General features: G+C 47.7%; 1 protein-coding gene across 3 annotated transcripts in view; it reads right to left on the bottom strand.

Annotated features, from left to right (window-relative positions):
- PNPLA7 (patatin like phospholipase domain containing 7) overlaps positions 1 to 20373 on the bottom strand; it is a 66165-nt gene that overhangs the window by 40843 nt on the left and 4949 nt on the right. For 2 of the 3 annotated variants that reach the window (XM_030293371.1, XM_032595695.1), the window contains exons 6-15: positions 20198 to 20289; positions 19876 to 20016; positions 19141 to 19300; positions 17281 to 17361; positions 14698 to 14826; positions 14216 to 14296; positions 12871 to 12997; positions 12205 to 12345; positions 7849 to 7949; positions 7585 to 7731 (exon numbers count right to left, since the gene is read on the bottom strand). In XM_030293371.1, the coding sequence (XP_030149231.1) occupies positions 7585 to 7731; positions 7849 to 7949; positions 12205 to 12345; positions 12871 to 12997; positions 14216 to 14296; positions 14698 to 14826; positions 17281 to 17361; positions 19141 to 19300; positions 19876 to 20016; positions 20198 to 20289 (1200 nt within the window). The remainder of the gene's footprint in view (positions 1 to 7584; positions 7732 to 7848; positions 7950 to 12204; positions 12346 to 12870; positions 12998 to 14215; positions 14297 to 14697; positions 14827 to 17280; positions 17362 to 19140; positions 19301 to 19875; positions 20017 to 20197; positions 20290 to 20373) is intronic. The other variant, XM_032595694.1, reaches the window with a different exon arrangement.

The following is a 20373-nucleotide window of genomic DNA, read 5'->3' on the forward strand; positions in this document are numbered from 1 at the left end:
ATAAATAAATAAACAAACTTGGAGGAAAAAAAAAAAAAAGAAGCTGGAGAGAAGAAACACCTGAGCTACGGAGGAACAAAGGATTACATCTAACTTCTCGGAAATGAACATGAGCAAGACAAAAGTAAGTCAAATATTGAAAGTGTTGAGAGAAAAAAACAGAGAAAACCTGGAATTCTGCACCCACTGGAATTGTCCTTCAAACATGAGGGGGTGATGAAGATGCTGCCTGACGCGCACAAGGGGGACTCTGTTGCCAGCAGACCTGCCTGGAGACATGTTGAAAGAAGTTCTTCAGAGAGAAGGAAAACGATACAGGTCAGAACCTCGGATCGACATGATGAAAAGAGCACTGGAGAAGACACGTAAGTGAAGGGAAAATAAAAACTTTTATTGTTCTTATTCTTTTTTTTAAGATTAAAAAAAATTATTTAATGTTTATTTACTTTTGAGACAGAGAGAGACAGAGCATGAGCAGGGGAGGGGCAGAGAGACAGGGAGACAGAATCCAAAGCAAGCTCCAGGCTCTGAGCTGTCAGCGCACAGCCAGATGCAGAGCTCGAACTCACGAGCCACAAGATCATGACCTGAGCCGAAGTCGGACGCTTAACCGACTGAGCCACCCAGGGGCCCCAAGATTTTATTTTTAGGTAATCTCTATACCTAGCACGGGGCTCGAACTCACGACCCTGAGATTAAGAGGTGCATGCTCCACGGACTGAGCCTCATAGTTCTTATTCTTTTTTTTTTTTTTTTTTAACGTTTATTTATTTTTGAGACAGAGAGAGACAGAGCATGAATGGGGGAGGGGCAGAGAGAGAGGGAGACACAGAATCGGAAGCAGGCTCCAGGCTCTGAGCCATCAGCCCAGAGCCCGACGCGGGGCTCGAACTCACGGACCGCGAGATCGTGACCTGAGTTGAAGTCGGACGCTTAACCGACTGAGCCACCCAGGCGCCCCTCATAGTTCTTATTCTTAATTGATCTAACAGGTAAATCTCTTCAAAATGGTAACAGCAATAGCAACAACGTACCTGGTTATGCATGCCATGATGCTCCAAGTGGTGGCCAGTTAGGGTTACCTGGTTCTAAGCTCTCACACTCTACAAGGCAGTATCGTGTTTAACAGGAGAACTCAGAAGCTGTCAGAAGCCAGGGCCAGAGACCAATATATATATTTCTTATGATGTCAGGGTAATTTGAAAGTAGACTAGGGTTAAATGCAAATATATACTGCAAGTTTAGGGCAACCACTAAAAAAGTAAAAAAGAAATATAAAACAGATAAGCCAAAAAAGGAGGAAAAACAGATGATACAAAACGCATAATAATCACAAAAAGCAAAAAACAAGAAAAATGAGGGCAACAAATAGGAAACAGTAAACAATGTGGTAGGTAATAACCCAACTCTATCAGTAATCATTTACACATTAACGGTCTGAATGCACCAATTAAAAGACAAAGGTTGTTGGCACGAAAACAGACACTCAGACACTGGAACAGAATGCAGAACCCATAAACGGACCCACAAACGTATGGCTGACTAATCTTTGACAAAGCAGGAAAGAACATCCAATGGAATAAAGACAATCTCCTCAGCAAGTGGTGCTGGGAAAACTGGACAGCAACATGCAGAAAAATGAACCTGGACCACTTTCTTACACCATACACAAAAATAAACTCAAAATGGATGAAAGACCTAAAATTAAGACAGGAAGCCATCAAAATCTAGAGGAGAAGGCAGGCAAAAACCTCTTTGACCTCGGCCGCGGCAACTTCTTACTCGACACATCTCCGGAGACAAGGGAAACAAAAGCAGAAAGGAACTATTGAGACCTCATCAAAATAAAATGCTTTTGCACAGCGAAGGAAACAATCAGCAAAACTAAAAGGCAACCGACGGAATGGGAGAAGATATTTGTAAATGATATATCAGATAAAGGGTTAGTATCCAAAATCTGTAAAGAACTTATCAACCTCAACACCCAAAAAACAAATAATCCAGTGAAAAAATGGGCAAAAGACATGAATAGTTACTTCTCCAAAGAAGACATCCAGATGGTCAACCGACACATGAAAAAATGCTCGACATCACTCATCATCAGGGAAATACACATCAAAACCACAAGGAGATACCACCTCACACCTGTCAGAATGGCTCACATTAACAACTCAGGCAACAACAGATGTTGGCGAGGATGCAGAGAAAGAGGCTCTCTTTTGCACTGTTGGTGGCAACGCAAGCTGGTGCAGCCACTCTGGAAAACAGTCTGGAGGTTCCTCAAAAAACTAAAAATAGGGGCGCCTGGATGGCTCAGTTGGTTAAGTGTCCGACTTTGGCTCAGGTCATGATCTCGCGGTTTGTGAGTTCGAGCCCCGCATTGGGCTCTGTGCTGACAGCTCAGAGCCTGGAGCCTGCTTCGGATTCTGTGTCTCCCTCTCTCTCTGCCCCTTCCTGGTTCATGCTCTATCTCTCTCTGTCTCAAAAAATAAACAAAACATTAAAAAAAAAATTAAAAAAAAAAAAAACTAAAAATAGAACTATCCTATGACCCAGAAATTGCCCTGCTAGGTATTTATCCAAGGGATACAGGTGTACTGTTTCGAAGGGGCACATGCACCCCTATGTTTATAGAAGTGCTATCGACAATAGCCAAAGTATGGAAAGAGCCCAAATGTCCATTGACAGATGAATGGATAAAGATGTGGTATATATACACGATGGAGTATTACTCGGCAATCAAAAAGAACGAAAGCTTGCCATTTGCAGCTACGTGGATGGAACTAGAGAGTATTATGCTAAGTGAAATGAGCCAGTCAGAAAAGACAAATATCATATGACTTCACTCAGATGAGGAATTTGAGATACAAAACAGATGAACATAAAGGAAAGGAAGCAAAAATAAAAATAAGGAGGGGGGGGACAAAACATAAGATACTCTTAAATACAGAGAACAAACTGAGGGTTGTGGGAGGGGTTGTGGGTGGGCAGATGGGCAGATGGGCTAAATGGGTAAGGGGCATTAAGGAAAACACCTGTTGGCATGAGCACTGGGAGTTATACGTAGGGGATGAATCATTGGTATCTACTCCCGAAATCATTATTGCACTATAAGCTAACTTTGATGTAAATTAAAAATTAACTAATTAATTTTAAAAAATAAACTAGGGGTAAGGCAGAAAAAAAAAAGACAAAGGCTGTCAGACTAACTACAAAAACAAGACCCAACTATATGTTGTTTACAAGAAATCCACTTTAGGGGCACCTGGGTGGCTCAGTTGGTTAAGCCTTTGACTTCGGCCCAGGTCATGGTCTCACGGTTCGTGAGTTTGAGACCCACATCGGGCTCTGTGCTGACAGCTCAGAGCCTGGAGCCTGCTTCAGATTCTGTCTCTCTCTCTCTCTCTCTCTGCCCCTCCTTAGCTCATGCTCGCTCTCTCTCTGTGTCAAAAATAAATAAACTTAAAAAAAAAAACCACTTTAAATGTAAAGACACACATGGATTAAAAGTAGATGAATAGAGAAAACAAAACAAAGCAGAATCAGCTATATTGATTTCAGAGGATGAAGCAGACTTCTCAGAAGGAAGATTACCAGGGATAATGACGGACATTTCTCAATGATAAAGCGGTCAATTTTTTTTAAGTTTATTTATTTATTTTGAGAGAAACAGAGACAGCAAGAGATGGGGAGAGGCAGAGAGAGAGAGGGAGAGAGAGAACCCCATGCAGACTCTGCACTGTCAGCACAGAGCCCAATGTGGGGCTTGAAATCACGAAACTGTGAGATCATGACCTGAGGCAAAATCAATCTGCTTTAACCAACTGAGCCACCCTGGTGCCTCTAAAGGGGTCAATTCTTTTTTTTTTTTTAAATTTTTTTTTCAACATTTATTTATTTTTTGGGACAGAGAGAGACAGAGCATGAACGGGGGAGGGGCAGAGAGAGAGGGAGACACAGAATCGGAAGCAGGCTCCAGGCTCTGAGCCATCAGCCCAGAGCCCGACGCGGGGCTCGAACTCACGGACCGCGAGATCGTGACCTGGCTGAAGTCGGACGCTTAACCGACTGCGCCACCCAGGCGCCCCTAAAGGGGTCAATTCTTGAAGGTGTATCAACCCTATACATGAGGTGCGCACCTAACAACAGAACGTTAAAGTGCATGAGACACAAACAGAACCGCAGGAGAAACAGACAAATCCACTATTATAGATGGAGACTCAGCCCTCTCTGTCAGAAATGCAGACCCAGCTAGCAGAAAATCCGTAAAGACGCGGCTGAGCTCAACAGAATCGTCCAACAACTGGGCATAATTTATCATCTGTATTACTTCATACAAAAAAGCAGAATACAGTCTTCCCACATGGAACATTCACAAAGATAGCCTATACCTTGGGGATAAACCACATCTTCATAAATTTAAGGAAATACAAATGATACAAAGTCTGCTCTCAGAGCACAATAAAGTGAGAAATCGTAACAGAAAGATAACTGGAAGAGCCAAAAATACTTGGAAATTACACAACACACCTCTTTTTTTTTGAGAGAGAGTGTGTGCTCACGGGCAAGAGCAGGGGAGGGGCTGAGGGAGAGGGACAGAAGAGAGCCTTAAGCAGGCTCCACGGTCAGCATGGAGCCCGACCATGAAATCATGACCTGAGCTACCCAAATGCCCCTAAACAACACATTTCTAAACAACACATGGGTTAAATAAGAAATCTCAAGAGAAATTTTATTTAAAAAATTGTTTTTAATGTTTATTTATTTTTGAAAGAGACAGAGAGAAAGCAGAAGAGGGGCAGAGAGCGAGGGAGACACAGAATCCAAAGCAGGCTCCAGGCTCCAAGCTGTCAGCACAGAGCCCAATGTGGGACTTGAACTCATGAACCGTGAGATCATGACCTGAGCTGAAGTTGGATGCTCAACCAGCTGAGGCATGCAGGCGCCCTCAAGAGAAATTTTAAACAAATTTTTAACTAAATGAAAATGAAAACACAACTCAAAATTTGTGGGATCCAGCAAAAGCAGCATTTAGACAGAAACTTATAGCACTGATTGCATAAATCAGAAAAGATCCAATATCAATAATCTAAGCTTCCACTTTATAAAATTAGGGGAGGGGCTCCTGGGTGGCAACTTCCGCTCAGGTCATGATCTTGTGATCCATGAGTTTGAGTTCTGCACTGGACTCTGTGCTGACAGCTTGGAGCCTGGAGCCTGCTTTAGATTCTGTGTGTCTCTGTCTCTCTCTGCCCCTCCCCTGCTCACACTCTGTCTCTCTCTCAAAAATAAATACACATTAAAAATATAATAATAAAATAAAATAAAATAAGGGGAAAAAGGTAAATTAGAAGTAGGCAGAAGAAAAGAAATAATAAAAATTAGAGCAGGGGCGCCTGGGTGGCTCAGTTAAGCGTCTGACTTCGGCTAGACCATGACCTCGCGGTGTGTGGGTCTGAGCCCCGCGTTGGGCTCTGTGCTGACAGCTCGGAGCCTGGAGCCTGCTTCAAATTCTGTGTCTCCCTCTCTCTCTGCCCTTCCCCTGCTCATACTCTGCCTCTCTCTGTCTCTCAAAAATAAATAAATGTTAAAAAATTTTTTTTAAATAAAAAATTAGAGCAGAAATCAATAAAATTGAGAACAGGAAATCAATAGGGAGAATCAACAAAATCAAAAGCCAATTCTTTGAAAAAATCAACAAAATTGATAAGCCTATAGCCGACTAAGAAAAAAAAGAAAGAGAACACAAATTATTACTATCAGAAATGAAAGAAGGGACATCACTACAGATAACCAGCAAAGTAAAAGGATAATATAGGAATACTATGAACAATCTATGTTCAACAATTTAATAACCTAGATGAAATGAGCCTATTCCTTGAAAGACACAATCCACCAAAATTCACACAAGAGACTACCTGAATAAGCCTATATCTATTAAGAAATTGAGTCAGCAATTAATAACTTTCCAAAACAGAATGCACCAGGCCCAGATGGGTTCACTGGTAGATTCTGCCAGATATTTAAGGAAGAAATTACACTAATTCTCTACAATCTCTTTCAGAAAATTGAAGCAGAGGGAATTCTTAGCTTATTCTATGAGGCCAGCATTTCCCAAACACCAAAACCAGACAAAGACAATACAATAAAACTATAGACCTGTATCTCTCATGAATACAGATGCAAAATTTCTCAACAAAGCATTAGCAAATCAAATCCAACAACATAAGAATTATACGCAACAAACAAGTGGGATCTGTCCCAGGTATGCAAGGCTGGTCCAACACTTGAAAAATCAATTAATGGGGGGCGCCTGCGTGGCTCAGTCGGTTGAGCATCCGACTGTGGCTCAGGTCATGATCTCGCGGTTTGTGAGTTCGAGCCCCATGTTGGGCTCTGTGCTGACAGCTCAGAGCCTGGAGCCTGCTTCGGATTCTGTGTGTGTGTGTGTGTGTGTGTGTGTGTGTGTGTGTCTCCCCCACTCACACCCTGTCTCTCTCTCTCTCCTTCAAAAATAACATAAACATTAAAAAACAGGTTTTTAAAAAAAAAAATAAAAAATCAGTTCAATGTAATTCATCCTGTCCACAGACCAAAAACAACAACAACAACAAAAAAAAAAACCACATGGTCATATCAACAGATACAGAATAAGCATTTTTTTTTTTAAGTAGGTTCCATGCCCAGTGTGGAGCCCAACATGGGGCTTGAACTCACGACCCTAAGATCAAGATCTGAGCTGAGATCAAAAGCTGGATGCTTAACCGACCAAACCTCCCGGGTGCCCCCAAAAATAAAATCTTAAAAAACAATAAAATAAGAAAAATTAAAAGCCATGTTCATTGTGCCTTATTTGTCTGAAATGGAAAAGTCTGAAAATCCCGACTGCTGTCATGCATGCAGGGTCACAGGAGCCCTTGCCACTGATCTGGGCAAGTGGTGATATATACCCCCTGGGACACAGACACATGAGTGTGTGTCCCTCCACAGCACGGATGTGCTGTGATATGAGAGATAGATATGCACAGCACATTCCCATGCTGGCCCGAGCCAGAGACAGCAGTGATGGGGCCTCCAGGACTGACAACCGTGTGGGCAGGTCACAGGCACAAAGCTGAGCAAGTGTCAGTAGGCCCAGAGGACACACAGGAGGAGTCGCGCACATCAAGTCCACACACAGGCGCAAGGCAGTGGTCTTCCCGGGGAGCCGGGGGTTGCAGCCACTGAGGGCACACAGCTGGTTTCGGGACCAGTAGTTTGGTCCCTTATGTGGTGGCTCCATGGGCACCCACTCTCTTCTGTATACAAGGTATTCACAACTCTTTAACCCTTAAATGGCATCCAAAGTTTGCAGAGCACACAGGACTCACAGCCCGCGGAGGAGGGCAAGGATGTACTGAGAAAGTGCCAGGGAGAGGGTCTGCGAAGCCACCAGCACAATAACTCCATCCTGGGACGCACTGCCCCAAAGGCGTGGGTCTTTAGGACAATGTGCAGGAGTCATCACCCACCTGTCCCACCAGAGACTGCACATGTCTCCATGCTCACCCAAGCCAGAGACAGGGCAGGAGGGTGGCCACTTACGTCCAGCTTCATCAGGGTGAGCAGGTCCTTCTTGGCGGCTCTGAAGATAGCATCTGTCTTCCTGCTGGAGACAGTCTCATCTAAGTTAGTCTCTGAGTAGTGGAAGACCGCAGAGGGAGTGTCTGCAACAATCACGTTCTTCTTGGACTTGAGAAGAACAGAGGCAGCATGATCAGAGGGGTGTGGCAGGGGAAGGGTCCCCGCAGGACACACTACAGCCAAGGAGCGCCAAAGCCAGAGAGGGGAAAGAGGGTCCCCACCCACCTTGCTGGCCACAGAGCTCCCAAGGTGTTCTTCTGCATGGAGAAGGACCCTGGCACGGTCACATGCCATCCTCAGGTCTGAGGTTGCACCTGCTGTGCCCCCTACAAATGGAGGGAAGACTGAGGACACTAAGGACCAGCCTGGGCACGTGGGTCCATATGCACTCACCGAAGGCCGGCTGAGCTCTCCTTGAAGCCTGAGGAATACAGACCCCGGTAGATAAAACCACTGGAGCACAAAGTCACTGTGCTTTCACGCTCTCCTGTGACCCACAACCAACTTTTATTTTGTTTTTTAAATTAAAAAAATTTGGTCGGGGGGGGGGGCGCCTAGGTGGCTCAGTAGGTTAAGTGCCCGATTTCAGCTCAGGTCATGATCTCACAGCTCATGAGTTCCAGCCCTGCATCAGGCTCTGTGCTGACAGCTCACAGCCTGCTTTGGATTCTGTGACTGTCTCCGTGCCCCTACCCCACTTGTGCTCTCTCTCAAAACTAAACATTAGAAGAAAAAATTTTTTTATTTTTAAGATTTTATTTTTAAGTCATCTGTATACCCAACGTGGGCTCAAACTTATGACCCCGAGATTAAGAGTCACACACTCCACTGACTGAGCCAGCCAGGTACCCCCACAACCAACTTTTAATCATAACTATTTTTGCTCAGTCTGAGATACTGTGTATTTATAGTACTTACTGTAATACTGTTATGTTATTATTTAACAACATATTAACATTTTATATATTAACATATTATTGTTTTATTATTAAGTCAAGGTATTGTGATACCAATATCTATTTTACAAATAAAACCCAACCATACTCCCCGTAATGGACACATGCATATATCAAAGGTTACACATTTCTGTAGGATGCTATTCTCCTAGTTTATACACATCACGTATTATATACTATATACAAGACAGTTGACAAAACTTAAGATTCTGATCAGTGTCTCTGATCTTTGCAGACACATGTCCTCTAAGAGGGCATTATTTTTCTGGACCAGAGGAAAGGTATTGGGACCTGCATGGGTGTTAACCAGACATGTTAATGGAACTAGGTAATTCAGAGTCAAACTTTATTATTTGTGGACTGCTATTACTTTCAGTTATCTAGCACTTAAGCTTCTTTTGAAAAAATTTGCTAAACACATTTTTAAAAAATACAGCAGGTCAGCTGAATAGCTGGAAAAAAAAGTGTATCATGACCCCCGCTCACTTTAGACAAAAGAACCGATCCTAGAAGGATAAATATGAATGGTAAAATGTTAAATCTTACAGGCAGATTTCCTAAGTAGGACACAAATAATAATCACAAAAGAAAAAAATTGATAAATTGGACTCTATGAAATTTAAAAACTTCTATTCATTAAAAGACACCATTAAGAGGGTGAAAAGAGCACAAAATATTTTCAATACCTATATCTAACAGAGACTATCTAAAGAAGTCCTATTAATCAGCAATGAGACGAATGACACCCTAAGAGGAAAATGGACAAAAGACAATGGCAGCCCACTCCCCATGGAAACGGAAAGTGCTGGGGCTCAAGAGTCATCAGGAGGCTGGAGGTGCAGCCACAGAGAGACCCACCGTGGCCCAGGGGGTCAGGTGAAGAAGACAGGACGGCGCAAGAGCAGGAGGTTTCCCGGAAGATGGTGCGACCTGTCGGCAGCACAGACACCCAAGGCCAAGAGCACCTGAGGGGACGGAGGCTCCACACTGGACAGCACAGCCTTGGGAGGGCAGTGGAAGCACGAACTGGGACCGACACTCAGAAAAGCGTGGGCAGCGCCTCCGAGTCAATCGTGTGCACTTTATGAGCCAGTGGTTTCAACAGGAACACATACGTGTGTGTTCAACAGACACACATGCAGTGTATTCACACAATGAATCTCTATCCATCAGCGAGAACAGGTGCGTCTTGCTCCACACAACACGCATGGATGTCAGACGAAAGCTGAGAAGCAGCCTGACTGCTGGGACTCAGAAGGGCACAGCCTAACTTCACCACTGGTAACCGTGGCACCTGCTTTTTGCACCTGGGTGCCGGCCTCACGAGTGAGTTCAGTTTGTGAAAAATCATAAGCTGTCCATTTATGATTTACACCTTCTGTATTCCTATTATACAACCATAAGCAGTTAATGCAAATTGAGAACACCTTGGTATCCACGAAGAAACAGGCAAAGAGAACACAAAGGAATACCTAAAAACACAAGAGAACCTAAAAAGTAGATCCTAGTAATGAAATATCCAGAACAGGCAAACCCAAGAGACAGAAAGCAGATCAGTGGTTGCCCGGGGCTGGTGCAGGGGGTGACGGCTGATGAGGAAACGGCGTTTCCACCGTCTGACAAAACGTTCTGGGAACAGACGGTAGTGATGGATGTAAAATTTTGTGAATATACTAATAAATTGTACACTTTAAAAGGGTGAACTGGGGGGTGCCAGCTGGTTAATCGTCCGGCTCTTGACTTCAGCTCAGGTCATGATCTCACAGTTCATGAGTTTGAGCCCTGCATTGGACTCCACGCTGACAGTGCAGAGTCTGCTTGGGATTCTCTCTCCCTCTCTCTGCCCCTTCCCTGCTTGTGCTCTCTCTCTCTCTCTCTCCCTCAAATAAATAAGCTTTAAAAAATAAAGAAATTAAGTAAATAAATAAAAATTTTTTAATGTTTTATTTATTTTTGAGAGAGAGAGAGAGAGAGAGAGAGACATTGAGGGAGGGAGGGAGACAGAGAATAAACAGGGGAAGGGCAGAGAGAAAGGGAGACACAGAATCCAAGAAGCAGGCTCCAGGCTCTGAGCTGTCAGCACAGGGCCCGATATGGGGCTCAAACTTGTGAACCACGAGATCATGACCTGAGCCGAAGTCAGATGCCCAACCAACTGAGCTACCCAGGGGCCCCTAAGTAAATAAATACATAAATAAAAGGGTGAACTCAGGGCACCTGGATGGCTTAGTCAGTTAAGCATCTGACCCTTGATATTGGCTTAGGTCATGATCTGGAAGTTGGTTGTGAGTTCGAGCTCCTCATTGGGCTTTGTGCTGAGCATGGAGCCTGCTTGGGATTCTTCCCCCACTCCAAACCCTCCCCACTCTGTCTCAAAAAAAAATAATAATAAACATTTTTTTTAAAAAGGGTGGACTTAATGGTATGTGAATCATAGCTCCAAAAATCTATTACTAAACAAACAAAAAATTCCACGTAGAGTCAGAAACTTGATACCAAATGAACATGGCACCAAAGGAAAAAAAAAGCAACAGATAAATGAAAGATCTTAACGGCGCTGTGTAAATTATCAGTATACAAAGTAAGAAAAGACCTAATTTCTTACTTCAAACACATACAAGTAGGAAGTGCAAATGAATGAGACCTCAGGGAAGGGAAAACCACAGAGCTAGCAGAAAAGGATCTAGACAAATGCACTTACAACCCAGTGAATGAGCAAAGAATAAGGAAGGCCCCAAACACAAATCACAAGGTGTGCAACGGCTGCTTTTCAATAAATGAACATCAAGGATTCCTGCTCCACAATGGTCCACAAGGCTGGGCGTTGTAACAGACGGACACGGACAAAAGACATCTGAACAATTACAAATGGTGGAAGGTCTCAATCCAGAGCATATACAGAATTAATGCAAATCAACAAGGCAGACTCAGGAAACCCTGCAGAAAACGAGCAGAGAATATAAACAGACAATTCTTAAAGGGGTACCCAGATAGCTCTCAAATACACCAGATGATGAAACCTGCCGGCAACTCACAAAATGCACATAAAAACGAAACAAACTTTCTAATGAACATAAGAGCAAAATTAGAAGGTGGTAAGGAATGAGCTAGTCTGTGAAGGCTGCCGGACGGGATGAGAGAATCCCTGGCCCAACCGCCAGGATGCGCTGGGAGCCTATCCACACAGAGGCCAAGTCCCTGTGGGGAAGGTGCCCCAGAGAGGGGCAGAGAGCTGCTGGGAAAGCACAGCAGAGACAGACTGGGGACGAGCTGGCAGGGACAGCTCCTGGAGAGCTCTGCGTGCGTGGAAGCAGACCCAGTGGCAGCTGAGGGGCCAGAGGGCCTAGGAAGTCTATTTCAGCAGGGGACGCAGCCTGATGGTGTGCACAGGGAACAAAGGATGGTGCTGGAGCAGATGCTCCTGCAGCGGCCGGGCACAGCCTCGGGGGTGAGAACACGGGGAGCACAGAAGTGGCGCAGTGTGGAGAGGAGCCCACAGGATGCCTGGGGCACCAAGACAATCACCAGCGCATCAAATCAAGGCTGAGTGCGTGCACAGGGTTCTCTGGGCCTGAGGGCTTGCCCACCCATCAACGCTCCAAGGTCAGGGTACCCAATGCCTTACCTGGTGGAGCAAAAGGGGCCTGGTCACCTGCCTGGGCCTTGCCGAGCTCATCCAGGATCTCTTCGTGAACAGAAGGCAGCGGGAAGGACTGGCTCCTCTTCAGCAGAGGCCCAGGGGCTGCTGCACGGCTGCCCCCTCGATCTGCCGGGAGGAGACGGGTGGGAAGCAAGGCCTCTGTTCCCACAGCAGTGCACAAATCACGTCTCAAGGGCCTCTGACCACACCCTCACCACCTACACGTGCCTGGCCCTTCCCAGGGACCGTTTTAGTCCAGCGCACTGGCATGAGCCTGGCACGCTTCGGTGCTCCACCGGACCCTCAGGTGAGTTTATACAAAGCCACCTTCCAGGAAGGACCCCGCGCAGCACAGCTTGATTTTACTAGTCTGTTAGCCATTTGTTTACACACGAGCTGGTGACCTGTCCTACATCTGTTAGCATGGCTGCACGTTATACTGTCACCCTGGAGGTGACCCCCAGCCAAGATGCTTCAATGGACAGTCTCTTGCCCCAGATGTAGGCCCCTCTCAAGGGCTAGAGCGACATGAAGTTTGGAATCTGCTCCCCGAACGGCTGTCTCCTGGACAGCCAAGTCCTCCCACAGAGACAGGGGTGAGGGGAGGAAAGGAGGCCCGACACAGGCTGGAGGCCAGGCCAGGGCCAGTACCTGGATCGCAGGACTCCTGGGGCCGGAGGGGCCTCTCAAGACGATCCTCAGAGCCACAGCACACCTGCCTCTTGGCCTTGCCAGCAGCCACGCTGGCCACAGACACCAGGGGGATGGCCTGGCTCTCCTAGGGCGTGAGAAAGAAGCAGGTGTTCCAGCGGTACCCTGGGCTAGTACTCTCCGCAGCCACACTTAGGGGGATGAGAAGAGTGGTGACCAGTGGAGAGACTAGCTGTGTGCTTACGGCAACAAAGGCCCAGCCTGCTTTATCCTGGCAACTCCGTCAAGTTTAAATGGTGGTCCACACTGTCAGAAACCTTAATGCCCTTCATTAAGATGGAAAGTAATATTGGGGCACCTGGATGGCTCAGTCAAACATCCGACTCTTGATCTCGGCTCAGGTCATGATCTCACAGTTCGTGAGTTCGAGCCCCGCATCGGGCCCTGTGCCGACAGCTCAGAGCCTAGAGCCTGCTTTGGACTCTGTGTCTCCCTCTCTCTCTGCCCCTCCCCTGCTTACACTCTCTCTCAAAAAATTAACATTAAAAATTTGTTTTAAAAAAAGACGGACAGTATTGTAGAAAACAAAAGGTTGGGGCACCTGGGTGGTCATGATTTCAAGGTTCATGAGTTTGAGCCCCCACATTGGGTTCTCTGCTCTCAATGCAGAGCCTGCTTCAGATCCTCTGTCCACCCCCACCCCCCTCCCACTCGCGTGTGTGCGTGCACACTCTCTAATACACATTTTTTTAAAATCTTAAGTTAAAAAAAAAACCAAAAGGATATGTCCTAAAATACCAGTAAAAGAAGATGATAAAACCTAATGCCCATCAAAACTAGAGACAACACCCAAGTGTAACACTGACCCCAATAATTAGAGGTCAGCATCCAGCCCCCTCCAACCAGGGCCTCGGAGGGTCTCATCTACTGCTCACAGCAGCTCCGGGTGGAGTGAGCTGACCCTTCTCACAGCCATCAGCTCAACCCCATGGCGGGAGGGACCCCAGGGTGCAGGAGGTGGCCGCCTCCGCCGGGTGGGCAGGCAGCGCAGCTGTGTGCGCCAAGTGAGCAACAGGAAAGGGGAAATGAGGTCACAGAGCAAGGTGACCAAAGGGGCCACATTCAGGCCAAACTGCAGGCTGTTCTAGGAGGGGTATCAGAGCAGGAGTCCCATCCCCCAAACCCCATGGGTAGGCAGGGTTCTCGGCAGGAACTCTCGGGACACTCAAGCCCCCGACTCATCTACCAGCATCTGCTTTAAGGCAGAGGAGTAAACCTTTCAAAGCCCAGGGTCCTGGTCACAAGGATGGGGTGGGGGGCGGGGGGGAGGCGAGGCTGCACTTACAGGGTTGAAGAGCTCTGTGGTCAGGCCCAGGTAGTTGTGCAGAGCCAGAAAGGTGACCCTCTGCAGCCGCACCATGATGATCTGTGAGGGGACAGCCAGCAGTGCCAAGCCCGGCGCCTCCTCAGACCCCCGCGCCCCTCACCACCCTCCCAGGCATGAACCTGAGGTTCTGACAACCCCCAACGGCCACCTAAGATATTGACACTAGGGACGTAAGGACTCTCTGCATTATGTGTGCAAGTTTTTGGTAAATCTTTAAGATTACTTCAAAACAAGTTTAATAATAAAAAAAGTACCCTCTTGGGGGCTGGTAGGAGTTCTGAGGACCTCTGTGAGGTCATGAATGTTAACTTTTATTGTAAAATATGTATTACAAAACTTCCAAAAAGCCACCTTAATCCTTTCTACACCCACTCGGGATGCGCCTTCATGTGTGTGCAGTGGCTCCCAGGCCAGAAAGGGGGACTGCAAAAGCGACCCACCTGCACTACCCTCACCAGGGTTTCAGGATACTTCTCAAAAACTCCTTGAAAAGCCACTGCTGGGAGCCGGAGGACGGTGGAAGGGACGGCCGCGCGGGCGGACACGGTTTTGTATGGAGCAGTGTGGCCCTGCAAGGACAGCGAGGTCAGGCCGCTCCCAGCACCCTGTCTCCAGAAGGGGCGAGATGCCAGCACCTTGCCCCACACGGGACACCCACGAGGGCCCTGAGGAGCCTTGCCCCGCACGGGAAGCAGATGGCCAGCGGGCTCCAAGCACCAACCACCTCAGAGGAGCCGGCTGGCACTACAGAGAAACCCGTTTTTCTGGCGAGGATGCCACCCTCTGCTGGCACCAGCCTATCCTTCCACTGTTGCTTCCTGGCAACCCCTGGGATTTTCTCTGTCCTGATGGCTTTGCCTTTGTCAAAAGGTCACATAAATGGAACCACACAGGTCTGGCTCCTCTCACAGAGACGGCAGCTGGAGGCCCGCCATGCTGTTCACACACCAGCAGTGGCACTCTTCATGGCTGAGAACGGGGTTATTTTATGGATGTTTCACAGTGTCCTTACCACCCAGCAGCTGAAGGGCACTGGGCCTGTTTCCAGTTTGGGGCAATTATAAATAAGCTGTTATAAATGTTCACGCACCGGATTTTGTGCAAACAGTTTTCATTTCTCTTGCTAAATATCCAGGAGTGGAACTTCTGGGCCATGCGGTCTATGCATCTTTAACTTTCAAGAAACTACCATGCTGTTTCCACAGTGGCTGCACCACTTGCATGCCTCCCTTCCCCCTGCCCTGCCACGGATGAGTCTCAGCGGCCCACATGTACACCACATCTACACCGCCAGGGTTGAATGGTCAGGAACTTGGCTGGTCTGGGTCCCTGGTTTCAGGGGGAGCCCCTCAACCCTTGTTAAGTCCTCACATGTTAGCAATGTCTGTGTTACCAGGGTGGGCCCAGCAGTCTCTGGAGGGAGCTGAGTGTAACTGGAAGTTTGCCCACAATGGGGGAACGGGCTAGTCCCGACCTCCTAACCAAGCCCTGTACATCGGGAACTCTGGGCATGTGGTTCTCAAATGCTCTAAGTGAGTTCTGGGACTCAGCTCTTCTCCTTGGAATCATTTCTGCTCATTTCACATCCTTTACAGAAAGAAAACTGTGCACCTTACAGATTCCAACACACCAGCCAGAGCCCTACACAGCCATATGGGGCCTGTCCTGCACGTCTGGGTAGCCTCTCCCAGCACAAGGCTCCAGGCAGAGGCTGCCCCCAGCTGGCCTTCCAAGGCAGGTCTGCCTTGCTCAGAGGTAGTGTCCCTCTCAGCCCTGGCCAAGCATCTCGTGAAGGCACACCAGGTCCTGGGGCCAGAGCAAGATGCCGGAGTCCTATCCATGCCTCCACCCCAGGCCCCACCACAGCTCAAAACATGTCTGTGCCAGCCTAACAGGGATGGGTGAAAACAATGGGCACCCTCAAAGTCTCTGGAGTTTATCACCCCCTTGTGCACAAGAACTCAAGAATTGGATCAGAGGACACCCACCAAGGGCTCCGCCCACCATGTGAGTGTCACACAAGTACATAGGTTCCTGGCCCCACACGGATGCATCCTTGCCAAGGTCTGCTGAACTGCTCTAGAGACTCCTCTGTGCAGTTTCTGGGGAAACTGAGGTATAAGCTGCCTCAATGCATAGCTAAAAGTGAAAGCAGAAAGTATAACTTCGAAGGTAAGGTGACAATCACATGCCACCTTTTGAGCTACACAGGTGTGTGCATTATCTAAGCTCAGGTAGCAGACACCTAAGATTTGCTTCATTGTATGAAGACTTTACTCGTGAGAAAAAGAAAATTAAACATTAAATTCTAGCTAATGAGATGGGAATAGTCATGCTGAGCTGAGACTTTTTGAAGCTGGTGATGCACACATGATTAATTTTACGATTCTGTCTACTTTTGAATATGTTTCAAGTGTACCATGATAAAAAGTTTAAAAATCCCAAGATAACATGAAATGTTATCTTTTAATTGACTGGACTGGCAAAGATCAACCATGAGATGGCTCCCTAGCTGGTGGGGTGAGGACACAGGTGTCCTCCCGCAGGACCGTGGCTCAGGCGTGTGGGGGGTGCACTCTCACACCTGGGAAGTCTCTGCTAGGGATTTGTCTTGCAAATTGATCCTCAAACATATGGAGTGGTGTGCACACAAAACCAGTCAACAGCAGGAGATTGGGAACAACAGAGAGACACCCGTTACCACAGAAGATCCATGGGAGGGCCCTCCTAGGAAGGGGCCTTGGGGCCTAAAGGGTGAGAGGAAGTGTTTTCACTCACAACATTTGTGCCTTTTGCATCTCAGACCACGTGTATATAACAATAATCATTTAAGAGACAGCCAAAACCCGTGAGCAAATGCCCAGCTCTCCTTCAACACACAGTTAAAGCTGCTCTCCCACACACACTTGACCTGCTAGGGGTCCCTCCCGTCCTAGGCCAGCCCCTCGCCACTGGGGAGAACTGGACTCGGCAGTGAGGGACATGCTGTCCAGGTGACTTCTGGGTAGACCCAGGAGACTCACAGTGATGACATCCAGGATGCTGAGGAGACTGTGGACGCTGTCTCCAGCCAGAACCTCCTTGACCGCCACCTCGGTGCCATCCTGCACTCAGGAAACAGAGCAGAGTCATCCCCTGACAGGTGGCTCAGCCCAGCCCAGGCCAGCTGGGCAACCCAGCCTCCACTGTCGCCTGTCCCGAGGGTTAGGCTGTGCCCTACTTGACCTTCAGGAATTAGAGGTGGAATAAGCTCCAAAGCAGAGGACAGAAAAAACAAAGATGAGTTAAGAGCAATCAGGAAGCTCGGCCTGGGCGTGGCCCTTCAACCCAGGGCATATTTTAACTAGGAGGACTTAGATTGAATTTCATAAAACCTAAGTGAGTGTGCTGGCCCGAACAAAAAGTTCTAAGGACCAAATTCGGTTGTTACTGGCATAAATAATAGCATTTTGATGTGTTTTTCCACTGGATTAAAAGAGAAAGAAAAGCAGGTGCTTATTTATTTATTTATTTATTTATTTATTTTTAATTTTTTTTTTTAACGTTTATTTTTATTTTTGAGACAGAGAGAGACAGAGCATGAATGGGGAGGGGCAGAGAGAGAGGGAGACACAGAATCCGAAACAGGCTCCAGGCTCTGAGCTGTCAGCACAGAGCCCGACGTGGGGCTCGAACTCACGGACTGTGAGATCATGACCTGAGCCGAAGTCGGACGCTCAACCGACTGAGCCACCCAGGTGCCCCAACGGGTGCTTATTTAATACTGGAACTTCTCAGCTTCATCCAGGAAATTCCTTTTTGAACTTGTTCAAACTTGGCCCTGGTCACCCTCCAAGAACCCTTCCTTCTGGCCCAAAGTCACATTTTCAGGAAAGGCCTGCTAGCTGGGAAACAATAACCCTGGATGCTGATGGCCCAAATGGGAGGAAACTAGACAAAGACCATTTCTTCTCTCATCATCCCATCAAGTCCAGTGTGGGATGAAGCCACACACACACACAGTAATTTTGCCCGGACAACATCGTATCTAGAAACCCGAAGAATATGTGGGATCCATTCTGGGTCAGGGCCCACCCCAGGGTCCTGGCAGGTGGGGACTTCCCTAAGGTCAGGGGCCACTTTGTGCAGACTGGGGCTCACTGAGTGTCTGCTTCAACAATAACAAGCAGTGGGAAGCCTGGGTCACTCCCCTGGGCAAATCAAAGGATACATTCTGCTGGAGAGCAAGACTTCCACAGGCTTGATTGGCCTGGAAGTTGCTCCCTGGGACGTCTGATTCATGGGTGTAATTAACAGAGGCAGGAAGCAAGTATTGCGTTTCCAGCTGAATTAATACCTTAATTATTTTCTTACAGTTAAAATCATTCACAACAGGCAAGGGTACAACTGATGGTGGCAGGTCAACACCCAACTGCTGAGGGTGTTCTCGGGAAACTGGAGAGACATCTCAAAAGGCTTAGAACAGGTAAAAGGCAGAAAACCACCGAATGCCACTGAGCCCACTAACCCATGGGTACCCCCACATGCATGAGTGAAGGTAACGTACCAACACTGAAGGGCAGCTGTGTGCCAATGCCGGGACCAAAGTGTGCCATTTTCCCCAAAGAACTGAAACTTAAAATGTTATACTAACTTTTCAATATAAAACTTAAAAAAATGTTTTCAATGGCAGACATCTAAGTAAAAACACAACACGAGCGCCTGGCTGGCTCAGTCGGTAGAGCATGCAACTCTTGATTTCAGGGTTGTGAGTTCAAGCCCCATGTTGGGTATAGAACTTACTTAAAAAAGAAACACAACGAACAACATACACAACAGACCCACACCCTCCACCTTGCTCTGCACTCCCTTGGGCCATCCACACACGTGACAGGCGCTCTTACCGCGTCCTGGATGCAGACTTCCAGGCGCCCATCCTGCACTACATAGATGCTGGTGTCTGGTTCCCCCGGCTGAAAGACGTGTTCCCCTTCGAGCAGCTGTACAAAGATCATGTGTTTGCAAAGTTCCAGGAACAGTGGCTTCTCAAAGTGGCCCAGGACCCTGTAAGAACCATAGCACATGTGGGACACCTTCTGGAAAGGAGAGAAGGAAGGACAGCATTTCAAAGAGGCTGATGCAAATACAGCCACTGCCACAGGCACTGCTGGTCAGACCCACAGGGCTAGAGTTCACAGAGAAGCAGACCCTGCAGCACTGGCCACCTGGAGTCACTGTCAGGACAGAAGCTTACACTTCGGGAATTCCCATAAACTGCTTTCCCGTCAGCTCGAAGAACTCTTGAGCCACGACTATGAATCTGAACCAGAGACACAAGCAAAAGCAGGTGGACGGGACACCCCTCCTGGATGGTGAAGCGCCACTAGAAAGAATGGGGTTTCTGGGCAGAGATGGAAGGGAACCCAGACTTGCAGCTTTGATCCAGCCACACACTTCCCATAGCTGCTCTGAGTTTCCTCACGAAGACGGAAATGCTGATTAGTAAACAAATACTAAACTAAACAGGAAAGAGCTGTGAGACGCCGTGCGGACGGCCAGGGAAGGTAAACTTAGCTCGGGCAGTCCTAGGGAGCACAGCCCCAGGCCTCCTACAGCCTCCTTCACCCGGCTGGTCTCACCTCACATTCTTCAGCATGTACAAAACTTCTGATGGCAGGTGAGAATTCTTCACGTCAAACTCTGTGAGATCCGCCTCCAGCAGGGAGGGTGGTGGCTCCTTTGGCTGCAGGGTTGGGTATTCCTTCTTGAAACGCAGAATCCTACAAAGCAGAGATACGTGCCTCTGGAGCAGAAGCCCAAAAGGGGTTCGAAGCAGATGGCAGGAGTACTGCAAACCCAGAGGCAGGGAAGCCATAGGCAGCAGCGATGGCCAGCAGGCTCACCAGGGCCCGCCAGGGAGGCCAGCTGGGGCACGTGTGGTCTCAAGGACATTCCCAGTACCTCTTGGCCAAAGACAGCACTTTGGTCCTCTTCCTTGCCCGCTGCCGGGGGGCAGCCGTGCTCCCCACAAGAGTGTGGGGCAGCGTGGTCACCTGCAAGGTGAAGGGAAAGGCCGAGTCCTGACCCTGTGACCTACTGGACCCAGCCTCAGCCTCAGGGGTCAACCTCAGGGGTCA

This window comes from Lynx canadensis, chromosome D4, assembly GCF_007474595.2.
Source record: "Lynx canadensis isolate LIC74 chromosome D4, mLynCan4.pri.v2, whole genome shotgun sequence".
NCBI lineage: Eukaryota > Metazoa > Chordata > Mammalia > Carnivora > Felidae > Lynx > Lynx canadensis.